The 20,196-nt window shown below is 39.1% G+C and overlaps 2 protein-coding genes across 4 annotated transcripts; one reads left to right on the top strand and one right to left on the bottom strand.

The window, feature by feature from the left end:
* The first annotated feature begins 3,212 nt into the window (after positions 1–3,212).
* Positions 3,213–5,262, top strand: rpl30 (ribosomal protein L30). Its single transcript, XM_061665578.1, has 5 exons — positions 3,213–3,273; positions 3,387–3,438; positions 3,739–3,884; positions 4,244–4,374; positions 5,149–5,262. Exons 2-5 carry the CDS (start codon positions 3,418–3,420, stop codon positions 5,199–5,201), a joined length of 351 nt encoding a protein of 116 aa, XP_061521562.1. The 5' UTR covers positions 3,213–3,273; positions 3,387–3,417; the 3' UTR covers positions 5,202–5,262.
* A 3,304-nt stretch (positions 5,263–8,566) lies between these two features.
* On the bottom strand, positions 8,567–18,759 carry laptm4b (lysosomal protein transmembrane 4 beta). Of its 3 annotated transcripts, none has more exons than XM_061665570.1 (8): positions 18,669–18,759; positions 18,383–18,510; positions 17,074–17,191; positions 14,422–14,495; positions 14,230–14,352; positions 13,951–14,049; positions 12,499–12,594; positions 8,567–10,360 (listed from the first exon to the last, which is right to left on the bottom strand). In XM_061665570.1, exons 2-8 carry the CDS (start codon positions 18,473–18,475, stop codon positions 10,286–10,288), a joined length of 678 nt encoding a protein of 225 aa, XP_061521554.1. In that variant the 5' UTR covers positions 18,476–18,510; positions 18,669–18,759; the 3' UTR covers positions 8,567–10,285. The 3 variants fall into 3 exon arrangements, with proteins under 3 accessions (XP_061521554.1, XP_061521553.1, XP_061521552.1); XM_061665569.1 differs by having other exon boundaries at positions 18,383–18,492; positions 18,669–18,720; XM_061665568.1 differs by having other exon boundaries at positions 18,383–18,736.
* Positions 18,760–20,196: the final 1,437 nt, after the last annotated feature.

Below are 20,196 nucleotides of genomic sequence, written 5' to 3'. Positions count from 1 at the left end.
GGATAAAAAAAAAAAGGTTTAATAATATATATATATATATATTTTTTTTTAACACCACTCACAACAAGTTGGGCTGAACCTGAAATGCACTATAACCTCTCCAGGTCAACTCAATTTGATCGTCTCTAAACTATTGAATGTCCAACTGTTCAATGTTTTAAGTATGACAAAATGTTGCACAACAAGTAGAACGCACACGACTACTATTGCGCTACAAGATAACACAAACAACAACGAACATTAACAATAAAACACAACAACCTCCCCGGTGATACAGTAGCAGTTGATGCCCCATGGACTTCCCAGCATTCCTAGCGGCACTTTTTAAATAGCGTTTGTAAATATGTATTTATTGTTCACATAGTTGTAGTTTGTTGTTTCTTCCTAGTAGTAATGGTGTGTGGGTGTTTTACCATATTGCTTGTACCTGGAATAAGGTTAGTTTTCTGTTTACTGTTTGTTTTCACAGTTCTTCTGACCAAACCGACTTATTAGAATCATCTTATTATGATGGTTGGTTCAAAAGATTCTGGATTATGAATGATGCAGCATTAGTAGTGAGATTCAGATTCATTCCGTGAACTTCAACCAACCGTTTTCTGGAGTTGCCGTCTCAGGGGTGGCATCCGCCTCTGGTGGAAGTTCGACACTGGCGACGTCTGCGTCTGCGTCTATCAGCTGCAGATCTTCCTCCTGCCCTGGCGGCGGCACTGTTGCCGTTGCTGTCTCGTCCGCGGGGTTCGCGTCAGAGGAGTCTTCCGGCGGCGGGGGCGACAACGTCTGGTCGGGAATGTTCTCGCTGTCTTCGGCCACGTTGCCATTGGCCGTCACTGTGTTGGGTGAACAGGAAATGACATCATAATCATGTAGAAACAAGTATTGGCACTTTAAATGGTGGCAGGTGTGTGCTGACTCACATTGAACACGCGTTTGCATGTGATTGGTTAATTTCAGATCAGAGCCACATACCCAGGAATAAGAGCGTCGGCATACTTGCATAACCACATGGTCTCACTTGTTTATTTTTACTGGCCCTCTCGAAAAGATTAAAAAAAAATAATAATAAATTGATTGTGTTGTACAAATTAATGGTGGAGAAAGTTTTGAAATGATTTTTCTTGGTCTCATTTTTTTCATGTCACAAAAACCTAGAATTTGAGCAGGGGTGTGTAAACTTTTGATATTAACTGTATCGCGTACTCTGAGAGCATGTTCACGTCCGGTTCAAACTTGAGTAAACAGACAAGTGGACCAGTGAAACCATTTATGGCCTTTATTTACTTAACTACAAATGTGATGATGAGTGAAAGTGGAGTTTAAAATGTTCTTCAAAAAGAACAACCACGTATTACGACGATGGCGAGAAACAACAAGAGCAACATCGACCTAAGCTCATCCTAAATCGCGCATTAAGACTCCACGTCTGTGTAGGTGCTTCTGTTTTGGTTAGCGACAGCATGACAACCCATGAGTTTGACTCTTGTATGTCGAGGAAGTGAATACCGACTACCTTATTTGTTCCTGATGGGAGGCTTTTACTTGAGGGAGGCGTTAGCGACAAGTGACTTGGGCGTGTTTGTGCGTTGCTACGCGTTTCCGCGTTTTCTCGGCACCGTCCCTTTAATGATTGACACGCAGAGGAGGAAACCAACACAGACTCTCCACGGGGGGTCGAGCCGCTCAGTCAATCTTTAATTCCTTTTAAACCTTTATTACCGACAACAATAACAATGCCCAATTTTGCTTGACACTGTTTCAGGGACAATAGATCGATATCGCCGTGCATCGTACCGATGCAGCATTTGATAGCGATACTCATGTTATTATAGTCCATTTTTTTGGGTTCACTGATACAGCTTTTAAAAAAATATATATTTACAATATAGTGCAATGTAAATCTGCCTTTGCAACCATAATAACCTGCCCTTTTGAGTGATACTGTTTGAGGGCCGATACCTGTACAAGTATACCGATATCGCAGTGAATCATATCGATACATTAGTCGATATTTTTATTTTTTTGTATCTTCTATTCATTTTTTAATTGTTTATGGCTTACTGATACATAGTTTCAGTTAAAAAAAAAAAAGTGTGTTACCTGTTACATAAACATAAAATAGTTCTAGTTACATAAAATATGGTATCGTGATACTGTCTGTATCACCGGATTATATTGCGCGTGACTGTGATTCCCACAGCTAACATACACCACAGCAAATTACATTTTGTGCAGTTATTTCCTGCGTTCGTATTACTTTTACTATTGTTACACTTGTCAATTCTTGACGTGATACATTTCATACCTGTGGTGCTGGTTCCGTTGCTCTCCCCTGGTTTCACTCCAGGTTTGGTTGAGTCCACCGCAGAAGTCTGGGAGCTTGTGGAACATCCCATCCTGTCCTTTCCGCAGGAGACGGAATGGGAAAGAAAGAAGAGAATTTGGGAATCGTCCCTCTCAGTGTTGCGCGTAGTCGCGCATCCTGCGGTGTTTCCTGCGTTGTTGTGGTGGTGGCCTCGAGTTACCCAGACACTGCCGGTTCTGTCAGTGTCGGATTTGTTGTTGACTGTAACTGAGGCTGTTTCCAGGAGGCCGGCAACAGAAATACATTATTCAAGTGGTCAGGGGCTTGCTTGCGTGCAGAGGGCGCCCCGCCTCATTGGGTGGCGACCTGAGTGTGCCTGAAGAGGGCGGACAATTCAAATCAAAATCTGAGCTGTGTTGTATTAGCACATTTAAATGCCAATACATGTATTGATTACACACTAAATAACAACTATGAGATCGTCGTATTGCAAGAATACAGAAGAGAGACAGAAACTCAAGGACCGATCTCTCGATATTGATCAATATCAATACCAACGTCTGTATCGTTATTGTCGATATTTGGATCCCTCCACTGGATTTAATCAATCCTTCCAGTACTCCACTAATGCTACATTACATATTCCTGCTGAAGTAGGAAATTCTACTTTAGAGCTTCCTACAGCCAACATCAAAGTTAAAAATGATAATAAAAAATAAACAAGACTGGCGACCTCAGCGCGCGTGTTGTTTAGCTTTACAAGTACATTAATGTCATTATGGGTGAAAAGAAACGAGAGCGAATGCTGACAACGTATCAATTTTGTTAGTGAGATAAAAAACATTATCAGGTGTTCCTGAACGCACCACAATACGCGCAAAAGTCGTTTGCGCATGCTCGCCTCCAGATAGAGCCGCAAAGCATGCTGGGCTTTCCTTTCCACTCCGAGGCCATATTGGAGCTAACTTACCGTAAGAAGCTCTCCTGCTTTTCTAATTAAAAAACACCCACAGTTGTCCGTTTGTGCTTTGTCTGTGCATCCAGAACATGAATAAACGTATCATCGTTCTGTTCTCGCCCGTAGATTGGCCGGGTTCGGACTTACAACCGCAAAAATGGTGGCCGCGAAGAAGACGGTGAGTGGCAGGCAGCTTCACGTGGAGGCCAATGCTAAGCTAACAAGCTAAGACGAAATGATCACATTTTATAAAGTTACATCTCAACTAGGTGAAGTGTTAGCCATTTATTTATGAGAGGCTGTGATTTGACCCAACGTCATTTGCAGTTAATGCTAACATGGTGGCTAATTGCAATTGAGCTCAGTTGTCATTTGGTAACATCGTCACGGATTTGTTCAGAATGTGCTTTTTTTTTTTTTTTTTTTTTTTTTTAATTATATAAATTATTATTATTATTATTATTTTTTTTAACCGTAGAAAAAGTCGATGGAGTCCATCAACTCCCGACTCCAGCTTGTGATGAAGAGCGGCAAGTACGTGCTGGGCTACAAGCAGTCCCAGAAGATGATCCGACAGGGCAAAGCCAAGCTGGTCATCCTGGCCAACAACTGCCCGGCGCTCAGGTAACGACCGCCAAACAAAGGGCACAAAAAGAACACATTTACTTAACCAGGACGCTCACTACATTGGGGGGGGGGGAACGCCGTCTCAGCTTTTATACTGTGCAGGGAACCAGTTTACAACATGTGGGAACACGCCACGCTTGAGACTGTTTAGAGGCTGCTGTTTTGGTTAGCAACAGACCTAAGAAGCACTCACATTTTTTGCAGCAGTGTTCAAATGGGCTCAACATTACACTCTTGACTGACTACCCATGTTTCCCCTCCCCTCCCCTCCACCCCACCCCTGATTACAAAAGTGAGGCATGCATTTTGAGGACACAATGTTCGTGCTGTGACGCCATTTTGTCCCCACCGTGCAGGAAGTCCGAGATAGAGTACTACGCCATGCTGGCCAAGACCGGCGTGCACCACTACAGCGGCAACAACATCGAGCTCGGCACCGCATGCGGCAAATACTACCGCGTGTGCACGCTGGCCATTATTGACCCCGGTGAGTCCAAAACCACCACTAGGATTTAATTTTACTATGAAGATTATTCACTAGCCTGCTGTCAATCATTAAGTATTGCTAAAGTATAGCATTGAATGCACCAAAAGTGAAACAATATGCCTCAAAATACTTTTTTTAGTGGCTTTTTTTATGCCACTAGAGCAGGGTACTAGTGATATCAGGGGAAAAGGGTGAAAATTATTGAACAAGCAATAAGCAATAAAGTGAAGTCTCTCATTTTAGCGACTCGCCATTCGCAGTGTTGCACATTCAAAGATTTTGTTTTGGGAACCTCTCCTCGCTGAAAATCTTGTCTGTTCACTGTTTTATTGTTTTTACGTCAGCGTGTGAGATGTCCCGTTTTGTTAGCGAACCTCGAATGCAGCTCGTGCACCGTCTAAAGAGAAAGTATGCTAGAATGTGGTTTGTTTGTCGAATAATTTGACTAAATAGTTATGTAACATGGGTCCATGATTGCGCACATGCTAGATGGGTGGCGTTGGTGGTTTATGATCCTCTGTTGTGTTGTGCTGCCATCTTTTGACATCTATATGCAATTACAAGCCCTTTTGGTGGCGGGTGGGGGCGTCCCTATGGTTACATTGTGCAATTAAATTTCAATTTCACAAACAAATGATCACATTTTTACATTTTGCCAAGCATATGTTAATGTCAATAGCATGACGCCGAAACCCTAATGGATAATATTTGGCATCTGTAGTTGTACTTTAGTTTTAACTTTTCTTTATTTTGTTCTTTTATTTCCCTGCACAGGCGATTCTGACATCATCAGGAGCATGCCTGATCAGCAGCAGCAATCTCAGTAGACTGCCCCCAACCCCCCTTCATTCACCGTGATTATCATAAATAAAGTTGGTGTTGACAGTATCTGTCCTTGTTTTTTTATTTTTATGAACTCAACAGTACTGTGATAAGTACAGCAAGTGTCCAGAGGAGGGCGACGATGTCCTCAAGTCCAGTCAAGTCTTTACAAGTGGTCCTCAGTTTAAGAGGGCACAACAAAAGATGTTTCGAGGCTACAAAGTAGATTGAACAGCAGCATTACAATATGTGGTCACGCAGCACAAGAAATCATGCTCAGTTACCACCATACTTATTGAATTTCATGTTTTGTATTCATGGGCTAGAAATGTTTTCCCCCCATACAAATATATACTGTATATATATTTTGGGTCGTCGCCATGTGAATGGAATGCTGTGGTTTTAGGTCATTAATATTGTTGCCTATGTTTTTTTGCCCATTTATTTAAAAATTGTTTTTTTTTTTTTTTTTTTTTATAAATGAAAATAATGCAACACATTAGTTTTCCAAAGTGAATACAACATGTTTTTTAGTATTTGGATTCTCAATAAGTTTAAATAACTTATTTTTTTGGGTCAAAGAAAATGTTAAACTCTTGAAATATTTAACAAATTATCCAATTATTACAACTTGAAATATACAAAATTTTAATTATATAAAATGCAACATTATGAATGTTTATTTTTTGGCTTCATCAAAGCACTTGTGAGATACGTTGTTGGACTGTGACGAACTAATTCCACTATTGCGGCACATTTAAGACTAAAGCAATGTCCCCAGTCTTAACAAAACAAAGCCCTCATTCAATATCACATTGACTTGTGTGTGTGTGTGTGTGTGTGAACATGAATGTCACTCAGTCACAACCTTCAAGGATCAATTTGAGAACATCAGCACTGACCAGCGTCAAGGGACATGTCATACTACTCCCATCGTTCTAGTCATAGAAGTCATTTTTTTCCCCAACTGTTGATATATTGGTGACCTTATTCAGCTGCACGGAAAGGTCAAAATAATAGAAACTGTGCTTTTCCATGATGACACATGTATTGGATTCATCTCTCCGGGATGAGGAAGGATTTATTATCCTGTCTGGCGGTTCAAAATGGAGACCGGGCATTACCTCGGATATGAGACAGATAGCCGCTCACCTACTTTGCAGGGACTGGGCAAGTGGGTCACAATCTGTCTACGTTCTTGCACGTGATGTACTTTTTTTGGTCCTCAATTAGCAAATGTTTTCTGATCTAGTTTCTTTCAACTTCCTCTATAAAACTGCATCACTTGTATTTATAATGGTCTCATGGTGTCCCATCCAGAGGTGGTGAAAATGCATGCAACCTACAGTATTTTACAGGAATTAGGGTTTTTTGTTAGAAAATTGGTCTGAAAATATATGTATATATATTTTATATTGTTAGCTCAATAGCATTACTGCCGCGATATCAATGAAAATACCAATGCGCTTGACATAATGTTCTTTTCTTTGTAGATTCTCAGTCATCCAGGTCACGGTTATCCGTGAAGGTTGAATCGAGGCAACTGGACTCCTGATTGTTGCGTTGTTTTTTTTTTTCCCCCGTTTTCCAAAAATGTTCAAAAATGACTACGGCGATTATGTTAATTTGGCTAAGGTTTTATTGTTGCCCGGAACCTGAAAACTCAAATTGTATTTATTTGAATATTTGTATTTACATTTAATAAAAAGTCAATGATCTAAATACCCCAAAAAATATTTCTAAATTATAATAAAATAAATATCTTTAAACACTGTATGACAAAATATTTCTGTTTAACTAACATTAAATTGCTCGGAACGTGTTATAAAGAAAATGCAAATTGTAGTCATTTTATAATGCATCTGTAGTTACATTTAATAAATAATAAATACACTAAAAATATGTGATTATTTAAGATTAACATAAATATATTTAAAACATAAAAACATTTTTGTTTCAACTAACAATATAAAATTACATGGAACCTGTTGAAAATAACCTTGATTTAAGATATTAAACACTGAAATATAGACCGTGGAAAAAATATATTTTAAATAATAAAATGTTACAATTAATGAACACCATGTTTAATGGTAAATGGGGCTTTCGCTTGTGTTGTAAGAAACATGTTTGTTTGACAAATTTCAAATATTTTAGAAAGTTAATTTAAAGAGAGAGGTTTGATGGGCAATGGATTACAGTATTTATTTTTTATAGCAAAATAACTTGCATGAAATGATGACGAAGCTGCCATTTGAAGGGAAATGCCGTGTTGCATGGGAGCGTATGAGCAGAGATGATTTCCCTCCATTTAATTGTGAATGGAGAAAATGCCTTAGGGGAAAAAGTGGGCCAAAGCGTGACGTGGATTATGTCTCGTTTTGGACGCCACAGTGGAGCCATTTGATCAGGGGTTCTCGAACTGCAGTCTGTGAGCCGTAGCGTGGAGTTCCGCAAAATAATTTGCAATAAATTATAATATTAATTTAAAAAGCGCGTACAATATATATACGAGGGCCGTTGGCCTTCTTTTTCCTCAAATAAAAAAAATATATCTTTCTTTCTCTAAAATAGGCATTTTTTTTTATTCTCATGGCATTAAGTGGTGCATGTAACAATATATTTAATTGGAGGTAGGATTATAGAGTCTCCTTGGAAAAATGGCTCTTAAAGTGTTAGTACACATCCACCATCGCTGTTAATGCCCGCGTGTGTTAACATGCTACTACAGCAGATGCCCGTCTGCTGTTTTTACGTAAGGTAAACCTGCAAAAAAAATATTGTCAAACACCAGCTGTGTAATTTATTTTCACTTCAACATGACAGCTCGCGGACGGGCGGGTGTGTTATGGGAGCTGATTGTGCTTGTTTTACTACACAGATCCCCTGTGGGACTCCACGCATTGTTTAAGACTTGAATTAATAGTCATCCTGAATATTCATTTTTGAAATGTAGATATTTATCCAACAATTGACAACATTTTTTGGTGGTACACAACAATATCTATTTTTAAATTATTTTCCTAATAAAGAAAAAATATATTGTAATGATTTGTATTTTCTTACACGTCAAACATTTTTTTAATGAATTGAATGCTAAAGGACTTTAAAAAAAACTAAAAGATAAACATTCAGAAATATTTGAAATATCTTTTTCGTTTCTATCCAATGTATGGATGAATAAATAAATGTATTCCATTAGGAAAAGTCTCAAATTTATATTAAAAAATTGAAACGGTATTCAGGAAGTGCAGAGTACCACAGGGGTCTATCATTGGCCCCTTTGTTTTTCAATCTGTTCTTTCTCTAGTTGGCTGTTAATTATTCAGAAAATGATTACATGATAGAAATAAGACCACATTAAATAAAATCAGTTGACACCATTTCATGTTTTTAATTACTTATTAGAATTGAGGACACATCACTGGATCATAACAAAGGACAGTCAAAGGGATTCTGACAATTACAGAACGAGGCATCAGCCACCCCAACTTCTGCCATTTTGTCTTTTACACTCACCAACTCGACTGAGCTCTCCTTTCGCTGCTTTGGAATATCAAACCGCTCTGCAGCTTTATTTATTTATTTACTTACTTACTTTTCCGGACGCAACGTCACGACTACATGCAATGTCATGTCTGTCACTTTAAAGTGCGAGTTCACTCTAATTGCAGCTCTATTGCATGTGCAAAAGCAGTGGTCATGACTCACTCATGAAGGCGCCCACTATAGTTGCTCTGCCATTAAGTTTTTCCGTAGCGAGGGTTGCAGGTCGAGTTTTATGCTGTAGGGCTATTTTACTGAATTACGAATTACATTTAAAAAAACAAATTATCATTAACTTGTTTACACTAAATGCCGATGTTATGGTAATACGTGATCAATTTTACCCAAAGAGCCAAGTAACTCGTGAAAAACTATCGGAAACTGATACTCTTAAATATGCAATTTTTTAAGTGGATTCTTCCATATGCTGTAAGTATTAAATTACTCTGTCTTTGTACTGTAGCTGTAGGCTATTTCACAGATTGTTCATTGTCATTAAATAAAACATTTTTTTAGCATTAGCTACTGTATACTACAAGCCAATCTTATGGTAATACGCAATATATTTTGTAGTAAAGAAAGAACCAAATAACTTATGAAAAAGTTTGGGATACATCGATTGACTGTTAAAACTGAATTTTTTAAATTGACTCTTACATCTGAAAGTAGAAAATTGTGTCTGTTGACTATTTCAGTGATCGTTTGTTGATACAGTTTCTTTAAAATGGAATCATTTACTTACATATAGTACACTGTATGCCGATGCTATGGCAATACAGAGTCTATTTTAGTTAGGAACCAAATACTGTGACTAATGAAAAAGTAGGGCTAATCTTAAATCCGGAATGTTTTTGTTTTTTTTAAATGGACTATTGGATAAAATGTAAGTAGCAAATTATATCGGCATACACAAATGCTATTCATAAAATACTACCAATTTGATTTACGTGCGCTACCATTTTGTGCTATTATGCTAAGCTAATGCACTGCGTGAGATCTCATACGTTATTTGTTTGAAAAAAGGTCAGTGATGCACACAAAGAGCGCTACGTTACATCATTACAGAAAAATGCCCCGGAGTCCTGCCGAGCTAGATGAATGTGTAGAAAAATAAAAGACACAAAGGAGGAAGACGTCGACGTTTTTGTGTAATGCTTAGAGGAAGACTTTTAGAAGACCGTGATTTCCTCGCGGGGACGACCACCAACCCCTTTTACCTTCACAGTTATACAAAAAAAAATCATACAAAAATACCCCACCGTTACATTCAAAGAGGGACGAAAAAAAAGTGCTCTTTGTTCCTCACCCGACAAACGACCACGAGGGAGATTCACAGTATCAGAGGGCTAACAGTCGGCGGCCGACTCAAAGTGCATGTCCGTGTCCTTGCAGAGCGGGGAGGACCATATGTCACGCTGACAGAAATACTGTCTCAAGGTGGCGCTAAGCTAACGGAAACGTCGGCAAGAGTCGACGTTCAGGGCTCAGCTAAAGCTACCGATGGAGGTGCGGGGGGGTTAAGGAGAAGGGAAAGGGGGTGGGCTCAAGGCTCCATGTACTGGGGAGGAGGCTCCTTTGGCGGGATGGCGACCACTTCTTCGTAGGGTGGAAGCAGAACCTGAAATAGGGCACAGAACACAAAGCTATTGGGCGGAAAGTGGAGGAATGTTGCGTCATGGGAAACCGAGAATAGGAATTGTCTTTTGTTCTTCCGCATACAATGGACAAAAATATACAGTAATATTAGTTCTAATATGCATTTCAAAGATTATAGAAAAATTATAAAAAATTGAATTTTGAGACAGTCTAACGCAGGATAGAATTTAAAAACAAAACAAAAAGTTGTTTAAAATAAATAAATAATAAATTTTAAGTATGTACTTGAGATGATAAGTCACTCAGGGGTCTGCTCTTGGTGACTAATTTAAATTTTTGCCTTTTTAAATATCTTTAAAGAATTACAACAATATTTCAGCCAAATATAATATCTGTTGTGTGGAGTGCTATAGGGTTCTCCTGTATTTTTACCCCCCCCCCCCCCCCCCAAAAAAAAAATTATATATTCCAACAATTTTTCAATTACATGTTTTTCCATATTCTATACTGTGCAGAAACCTACAGGATTCTGTTCAACAATATGCCCATTTGTTGTTTGTTTGATCTTAACTTGCTCCAGTTGACTGTAACAAAACACTGAACTACACTAAATAAAGACAGGCTATATATATAGGAATGTATAATACATATTAATTTACGTGAATATACAGTAATCCTTTATATCGCAGCGGAATTAGTTGTTAATTTTCCCCCCACTTAATATATTATGTGTTTGTATTGCTTTAATGGTGTGTTTAAAGACCTTCAAAACAAATTAAGTTCCTTAATTTCTATATTGTGGATTTCGCTTATCGTGTGGGTGGTCAGGAACGTAACCCCAGCGATGGAGGCGGGATTACTGCAGTCCGTTAAAAACGCAAAGTCAATGTGAGATTTTGGAGTCAGTGAGCCAAACTCGCCGCATGACTTGATAACAAACGTCCGCCGTAGAGCGTTTGTTGTTGTTGTAGTTGTTTTTTGTTTGTTTTTTTTTTCCTAACGGCTGCCGTTGCTAATTCGGACGAGCGGGAGAAAGATGCTGCGAGGGGACATCAGATGCGGGGGGTGGGGGGGCTATGAACCCATCACGGACGGGATTTGAAATGAAGCGGACAAGCAGACCGTTGCGTAACATGTCCACGACAAGCGAGGACACATATAAAGGGCGCATGGCGGCTGTGTGTGTGTAGCAAACGGCATTTATAGAAAAGCACGCAGTAAAACATCCACCGCTGCCTTTTGAATGACGATAAAAGACGCATTCATTCAAGACGCGCTATTAATATTCATGGGATTTGCCACTCTGCTTAACGAATGCGCTGACTTGTCACTATTGTGCAACCATGTGGGACCAAGCGGTCACCGTGGTGCGTGATGGACGATGGTGACGACGACGACGGTGATGATGATGATGATGATGAGCCTGGTGACAACGGCGAGGCGAGCGCCGATTAATGTCTTATGTATCGGTGTTGGGGATTAGCGCAGACAGGCAGATGGAAAGTGTGACCACGCTTAAAGCCTCTCGGGAGGACCCGACGGACGCACAAACTGTACTCTGAATACCAGATCTAATCTGACAATCGTGCCGATCCAATTCCAATCTCAAGCAGGGAGTCTCAAAAAACACCGGTGCAAACCGCAATCAACGTGTTCAAGGAAACATCAAAAAGAATTGAAAAAGAAGGACAAATTTGAGATAAGTGTTAAAAATGTCAGATGAAAACCTCATTTTTTTACCTGAACGTGAGGTTGTTGTTGTTGTTGTTTTTTTTAAATTATGTTTTTAACATAGAACCAATTGAATGTTTGAAGCATTTGTAGTGAATTAAATTACTGTCGAAAGTGGTGTCCAACAGGGATGCGTTCTTGGCCCGTCTGTTGTTTGATCTGTACTTACTCCAATTAGTTGTCGGAATCAAGAAAATTGTAAAAATATAATAATAAATAGCTACGTTTTTTTTTGACACCAAATCTTTATAAATGTGATTCCTCCGACTTGACGCTCCAAACATTTTAACATTTAGCTTTTGGCCTCACACGATTAATAATTGCTGTCTGTTTTAATGCTTAGTATATTTACCTTACAGACTAGCGTTCGCCTCGGTGTGAATGCTAGATGGATGCATAGATAGAAGGGTAGGGTTTTTAGGGACTTACCGCGGTATCGTTGGTAGTGACGTAGACGAGGACCTCGGTGGTGCCTCGGCCGCTCACGTATCTGTAGCAGTTCCACACGCAACCAATCAGGTAGGCCTGGAGAAACAATGACTGAATGAATGCACTGTAAGGCTTATCGCGGTAGGACGTAGCGATTTCAACAAAAGCGCTTTCATTTGCTTTGTTGCATGATAACTTTTAGAGTCTTTAATTATGTAGAATTTCAATTCATAATTTTTCCAACTTGATGAGAGCTCGATGGATTATTTGGACGATCGAATCAGCACTTCTACCAGTCTTTTATTTATTTATTTTTTTCCCAACATGTATCTCTACTTCCCCTTAAGTACAGAATGTGAGTACTTTTGCCAAAATGTGACTATTTTTTGTTTGTGGAGTGTCTGTTTTCTTGCTGTGCTCCTTCAGCCTGCATCCCATCAGGCGTGGGTAGCGCGCGGAGGTGGGACTTGGCAGGCGAACAGCAGGTTCATTGTGTTTGTGTGTGAAAAGACTTGAGTGGCGTTCCGGGCCCACACCCGTGCCAACAGTAAAGCGGCGCGCCGGTCCAATTTCCCCCTGAACCATCTGCTCATTCTGAAAAGTGAGGAGAATGAAAGTGATCCATCCATCTTCCTCAGAGCAAGTATCAATAAAAGCCACTCTGCCATCTTTGGACGTGTGCCCAGCGTACTTTTGATTCGCGTCCGTCAGAGGTGGCTTAGTCAAATTCTGTGAAGTCGAGATACCTGACAAATGTACTTAAGTATAGCGACGATGTGTTTGCACTTCGTTCCTTCCCACCACCGGCATCTGCGTGTTGATGCGTGGGGGGAAATCTGCTTCCTGCTGCTCTCTTGAGCGCGTGATCATCTCGGAGAGAACATTGACTCCATGGTAATGTTCACGCATTCATGATGTGTGACATGTGCTCTGATTCGTCACAGAAGGATATGATGAACACATTTAGCTGCAATGTTCACCGAGTTTTCATCTAAACTGATAAGCTGACAATTATATATTACTTATATGTGTATAAATAATAATTATAACTCACAATATTTGGTTAAATATTTAAATGTCACAGATTGTCTGAAATAATTACTAGTATATATTCAATTCTAATACAAGTAATTCTAATATTATTTTTCAAAAGTTGTAATTAAAAAAAAAAAAAATAATAATCTGTCTTTTTTCCAGTAAAATGATTTTTGGGGGCTGATTTGTCTTGGAGAAATGATTGATGGTAACGTTCATGTATGCTGGGACCATTTTAAACATCGACTTAAGTCACCAAACAGGTCTCCTTTCCCTTAAACCCTGACTACCAACATATTTTCTGACAGTGTCAACTAAAAGTGAGTATTATTATGTTTGCAAAGGCAGTATTTAGATGCCAGCAAACGGTGCCATTAGTGACGCGCCCACTACGTTTCAGTGTAGTTGTGACCTTACCTTGAAGGAGAGGATGGCGCCAATGAAAAGGAGGACTGCGAAGACGAGGCACATATTATTGGTGGACATGATGTCCTCTTTGTAAGGGAAGGTCCCCGGCTAGAAGGAGGAGGAAGATCAAACAACGTCGCGTAGTGTACGTGCGAGTCATTATTAAGTCTCAAGTCTTAACCTTCAGGCAAGTCCCAGGTTACTGTTACTGTTCTACTGTGGCAAAACACAAGCAAGTCAAGTCATGTCCCCACTCAATTTTAAGGAGGCAAACACTTTGCGACTCACCAGCTGCTGGAGATAGTCCTGCACTGTGTTGGGGTACACAACCACACTGATGGCCACCAGGGTGTTAAGGGCAAAGTCGAAGATTTGGTAGCAGAAGAAGGGAATGATCCACGCGGCGTGTTGCTGTGCGGGGAATTTCAAATGAGGCGCAAACGGAGATATCGTAATGGCAGAAAAAGGGTGTTAACTCACCTTGTAAGCACCATATGTCGCCATGCCACATATAAGAATCATGAGGAGCGATATTGCTGTTGCTATGCAGATATCTGCAAGGGACGAAAACAAACGTCTGGAGTCAGAAAACGCAGATGGCAGACGTCCTGTGTGTGTCTTTTCGAGCGTGACTTCTTGAGATTTTTTTTGCTGGTCTACTCATGGTTGTACACATGCCTACCAAATTGCATGTTGCTAAGTGAAACTGTCTACAAGGGGAAAGTACTAAAGACCATACTTGAAATTTGGTGGTAGTCAGACAAAATCTATCGTATTTTCTCTCTGAAAGAACCCTGTAAATGGCCAAAAGAGCCAAAAATGGCAGCTTGGCATCAAAATGGCAAACCTTGTGTGTCTTTTGAGGCATAGCTTCTAGAGATGTTTGAGTCCACGTGACGCGTGTTGCGCAAGCGCTGATGTGTAAAACATTACTGAGGTAAAAAGAGCTTTTGATGAGTCCCTTGAGGAACGCTCATTAGCTGGCATGACAGACGAGAGCGGTGTTTGGTTTCGGTTATTGGCCAGTGGAATCTGAACTCAGTGTGATCTCTAAATTAAATTGGATTGGCCGGGTTCATCCAGAGGTGTGTTGATAGTTCCCAAGCAGCGCTATCAATAGCCAACTATAAACAGACGGCGTTTTTCCGCCAATGTCGTGCGTGGAAAGTTTTGAATAAAGGCATTTGTATGAGTGCTTCACAACAACACTTCACCTAATAGCATAAATCATTTGTAACTTACTGTCACAATATCTATTAAAAAATACGAATATGCTGGCTTTAATTTCCCCCCAAAACATCAACTATAACTTAAGCAATTATGTTGCTAGGCTAATGATACAGTAATCTGTATCATCATTTCGGTCTCATTCGCTGAAAAAGTCACCTGTTCGTGTTGTTTTTTTTTTTTTTTTTTGTGCTCCTTCTGAAAAGCACCTAAGATGCTGACAAAGCCCTGTCTAAATAGGAAAGTAGTAGTATCAAACTGTCACTGACTGACTGCTTTAAACTGCAAAATTAGCACAAAATTACATCTGGAATTTAGCCGCTATTCCCTTTTTTCCCCCGCCAAGATGGAATACTTACACAAGTGCTTGCACTTTCAGTCCTTTTTATGTTTTGAACATGAACCTTTACAAAAGAAGCTAACCACAAGCCTATGAGTATCATTGTTCTGGTATGTGCGCAAATGTTTGTCCACTGAAAATAAGACGTCAGTTTCATTATTCTGCTCCATTTTCATGATGACAAGAACACCAAAGGGACTTTGTAGCGATACTGATCGCGATAATTGGCGGCTTGTTTACGCTAGCAGCTATCATTAGCGGCCCTCGTTGAGGCTGCTTCTTCTATAGGAATAAGTGTCGCAAAATATTGAAAGGAAATGCCAAACGCGCAAAGAGTAATAATTGGATTCTGGTCATCGAGCTTTCTTTCCGCCAGAGCGCTATCATTTTTCATTCGTTAAAATGACTCATGTTGTTTGTGCTTTTCATTGCTAAAGCTAAAAGCTAATCATCCCCACCCACCTCTCCATTGAGCTGATGGCAGGTTTTTTAGTTGTTGTTGTTTCTTTATTCCCCCCCGCCCCCCCAGAATGCCGCTCTCAGCACGGACACAGCTGACGAGCGTCCCCTTGGGCGACCGTGGCGGCCACGGAGCGAAGCTGCACACACCAATGCGGAGTCCGATTAAAAACAGACATGTCATTCCGCGCTGGATTATGGCGTCCATCTTGAATGACTCACCATTCCAGTGACTGATCCCATGACGGGATTTGCTAAATGTTGCCAAGATGTGACAGGCTGCATGTTTGGGTTTGGATAGGATTAGCAGTAATGTTGGTATTATGGCCCGCTTCTTTCAAGTTTACTTCCTGGCTTTTTGGCAGAGGTGTCATAAGTACTTATACCCTGTACCTAAGTAGAAGTACAGATACTGTTTAAAAAAAAGATAATAAAAGACTGGTACAAGTACTGATTCAACTCTTGTACTTCCAGTGGATATAAAACGTTCGCCCCTGTTCAAATCCAGGTTTTTGAAAATCTTTGTGAAAGGGAAAGCAAAAATAAACAACTGGGATAATGTGGTTGCAAATGTGCGCACACCCTTTTATAACTGGGGATGTGGCTGTGTTCAGAATGAACCAATCAGATTCAGACTCATGTTACAATGGGAGTCAGCAGTGCACAACTACCACCATTAAAAATGCCTCTGATTATCCCTAAATAAAGTTCAGCTGTTCCAGTAGGCTTTTCCTGACATATTTTTGCCATCGAGCTGAAGCCCGAAAGTTTGATGATAACATGTATAGACACCTGAAAAATCTGCTTCAGTATATTAACATTTGTACTTCGTTACTTCCTACCATTGCTTTCACCCCCCCCCCCCCAAACCAAAGTTATTTAGTAGCTGAACCATGGCTGCATTAGCCATTTTCACACAACTGCGTACATTTTTAATTCATTATTTAATTTTTTTTTTAAATAGCCTAATTCACGCAGAGAGCTGGCTTGTCTTCGTCTTGTCTGACCAGCGAACAGATTATTTTCGACTTCCATTATTTCCGTAAATGCGTAATTATGACACACTGTCAAACGGAAACAGGAACCAAGATTGGCTTTGCACTCACTGGCATCATCCATGACATCGACGTCGGTGCCCAGCTCGGAACTGGTGAGGTGGTAGCGGTACTGCACGGGGTCATTGAGGGCTGACAACAGGATGAGTAGCACAACCGCGTTGATGAGCTGCGGGGAAAAACAAATCAATTATTTATTTTATTTTTTTTTAACTGCTTTGGTGGCAGAAAATCTGACCTTGATGCTAATCCCCTATGACACAGTTTGCCGAAATGTAGTTACAGACTAATGCTATTGCTATACTATCACCATTTTCTACGTTAGCCAAGTGGACGCTAGGGCGGGGCTATATGGCTTACAAAAGCCCAGGCAGGGATTTAGCAGGCTTAAGAGGTGTGCTACTATGTTTAAAAGCTCAGGTGAGTACAAAAGCATCTATACTAAATTTAACCGAAGTGCACATGTCGGGCAAACAGCACGAAACGGCTGACGGCCATGACGGAAATGCTATCAGTTAGAACAACTCAACTAAAACAGGCACAATTTAATTGAATAATAAAGTCAGTCAACAATAATCTTCAGTTTCTGGATAATGTATTCTTTTATATTGTGGGTACTTATTTCAGCGACATGAACATGTTAAAAGCAAAATACAAATAGTGTATAATTGTGATAAACTAGTATGAAGGAGCAAAGTTGTACAACACTAAAATAATCAATCGTATTGTGAGTTATAACGAACTGTAACATATTTCACAATTATCTTTTTCATTTAACCATGGGTTACCTAAATACATACATCATTAGCTTTTACAATATTTTACCGAAGGCTACAGTGGATATAAAATGTCTACACACCCCTGTTTTTGTCATGTAAAAAAATGAGACCAAGCTCAATAACTTCAAAACATTTTACATCATTAACGTGACCAATAACCTCTCCAACTCAGTTGAAAAAAAAATTAAAAATTCAGTGGGGAAGTTAAATTAACAACTGAGATCGTGTGGTTGCAAAGTGTGCACACCCACCTATAACTGGGTATATTAAATTTGTCCATACGCGCTCCTGTCTGCAAACTTTATCTCAATAAAGCCTGAATTTTGTGACACATTTGCTTCAATACTGTAGCCGATCTGCACGTGTTGCTACGATGCTTCTTAAAACGCGCCAGAATGTTTTTAGGTCTAAAACACCACGAATAAACCACAGGCAAACATTATTTCATCCTACAAAGCAAATGAGGTTCGACATCGCAGCTAGCTTGTCCAACGCAAATCCATCGGCATGCGACGCGTGGCAATTACATCGATAATTCGCAGTTGAATTGCTTTTTCAAAAACAAAAAAGAGACCACTTACCATGTACCAAATGCCCAAAATAATGGTGCCCGTCCGGACATGGCAGCAGAGGCAGCAACTCGTCGAGTACCAGCGGTCCCACGGCGAAATCATCCTCAAAATGTTCCTCTCTCGAACCAAAACCACCACTAATTTACATCAAGACCGCCGGGGGTGAAAAACGTCGTTTAGCTACGCTTTTATATATATATATATATATATATATATATATATATATATATAAATAATTATTGTTTTGTTTTGTTTGTTTTTTTAAAGATGATAACAGTACAGAGGTGGATCTTACAGTCACATCGAAGGTATGCCGATCGAGACGTTTGCCTTCTGCCCCTGTGGGAGAGAGAAAAAAAAGACAAAAAAAAAAAAGAGTGAGAGTCTCTTCATCTAATCTGGCTCGTCCCACAATCACGTGACCAGCCATTTATTTATTTATCTTTTCTCTCCCCCGCCCCAATAAAACATGGTGGCCGTTGATGGTAATGATTTAACAGCCCATTACTTACTTTTATTTGTATTATTATTATTATTGAATATAATTTATTTTAATGTATCTTTTTTTTTCATACCGCAATTACAGTGAATGTAAAAAGTCTACACGCCCCCTTGTTCAAATGTCAATTTTTTTGTAAAGTAAAAAAATGAGACCAGATTTAATCATATACTTAGTTACAGTGATTTAGTGACAGACCGCATATGTGCTTATGCTCAAAATGAACCAATCACATTTAAATTCATGTTAAATTAAGGTGCCTCGATTAACCCCAATAAAGTTCAGATGTTCTCCTAATTTATTAATCAATTACAGTATTTAGTCATTATTTCATATTTATTAATAGTTTGAATTTTTTTTTATTAAAACACTTTTTTTTTCTTAGATGGTGACCACTGAGAGAGTGCTAATGAAAAGGATAATGAAAATATAAACTGATTATGTAGTTTATTTTCAAATGGACGAATTCATTTTCATGTATATTATATATATATATATATTGCAATATTTTTATTTCATATGTCTTTGTTTTTAGACATGACTGACATGCTTCTAAAAAGACTACACGTATATTTTTATTTAATAAAATCTTTATATTTCGTATTTTCTATATACTGTAATTAATTAAATTGTAATGGTTTCCAGTCCTTTTTATACTATGTTTTATTTAATATTTTTACACACTGTAATTAGTTAACTAAAAAAACAATTTGTGATTATTTTTAGTCACTTCTACATTAATTTCGTTAAGACAAAAAAAATTGTGTTGGTCCATTGTTTTCCTTTATTTAAAAAAAAAATGTAATCGACTCTATTGAACATCAAAGTGTTTGCATTTTATGAATAACTAACAATGTTAATGCTGTATTACAATTTATGTCAGGTGAAAGTGGAGTTTAAAACTAAATAAAAAGGGACTTGCATGGCAAAAAAAAAAAAAGACGCGTAAACATCGATTTACACATAACACGGTGGAAGCGACTGCACGTCAAATCAGATTGCGAACACGTATAGCTTGACTGTCTCTGAGCAAACATGCGGGATGTAGGCTGACAGATGGGCCGGTGATCACGCAGCGCTAAGCTGCAGAGTGGGTGGACCGCCACGACATGGTGTTCACATGAGGGGATTTTGCTGTGTAGGCACGATTTGGGGGGGAAAAAAACTACAACCCCAATTCCAATGAAGTTGGGAGGTTATGTTAAACATAAATATAAACAGAACACAATGATTTGCAAATCATGTTCAACCTATATTTCATTGAATACACTACAAAGACAATATTTTTTTATTATTTTTTTTATTATTTTTTATTATAATTATT

The sequence above is a fragment of the Phycodurus eques genome, chromosome 20 (genome assembly GCF_024500275.1).
Source record: "Phycodurus eques isolate BA_2022a chromosome 20, UOR_Pequ_1.1, whole genome shotgun sequence".
Classification (NCBI taxonomy): Eukaryota; Metazoa; Chordata; class Actinopteri; order Syngnathiformes; family Syngnathidae; genus Phycodurus; species Phycodurus eques.
Note: the sequence above shows the minus strand (reverse complement) of the source record. Positions and strands in the feature narration are given on the sequence as shown.

Excerpts from the sequence above, each read along its gene's own strand:
- rpl30 (XM_061665578.1), top strand. The coding sequence starts at position 3,418 with ATGGTGGCCGCGAAGAAGACG. Across the intron at positions 3,439-3,738 it reads TGGTGGCCGCGAAGAAGACG|AAAAAGTCGATGGAGTCCAT; the intron begins GTGAGTGGCAGG and ends TTTTAACCGTAG. Across the intron at positions 4,375-5,148 it reads GCTGGCCATTATTGACCCCG|GCGATTCTGACATCATCAGG; the intron begins GTGAGTCCAAAA and ends TTCCCTGCACAG.
- laptm4b (XM_061665570.1), bottom strand. The coding sequence starts at position 18,475 with ATGATTTCGCCGTGGGACCGCTGGTACTCGACGAGTTGCTGCCTCTGC. Across the intron at positions 14,353-14,421 it reads CGACATATGGTGCTTACAAG|CAACACGCCGCGTGGATCAT; the intron begins GTGAGTTAACAC and ends TTCCCCGCACAG. Across the intron at positions 12,595-13,950 it reads GCGCCATCCTCTCCTTCAAG|GCCTACCTGATTGGTTGCGT; the intron begins GTAAGGTCACAA and ends TTGTTTCTCCAG.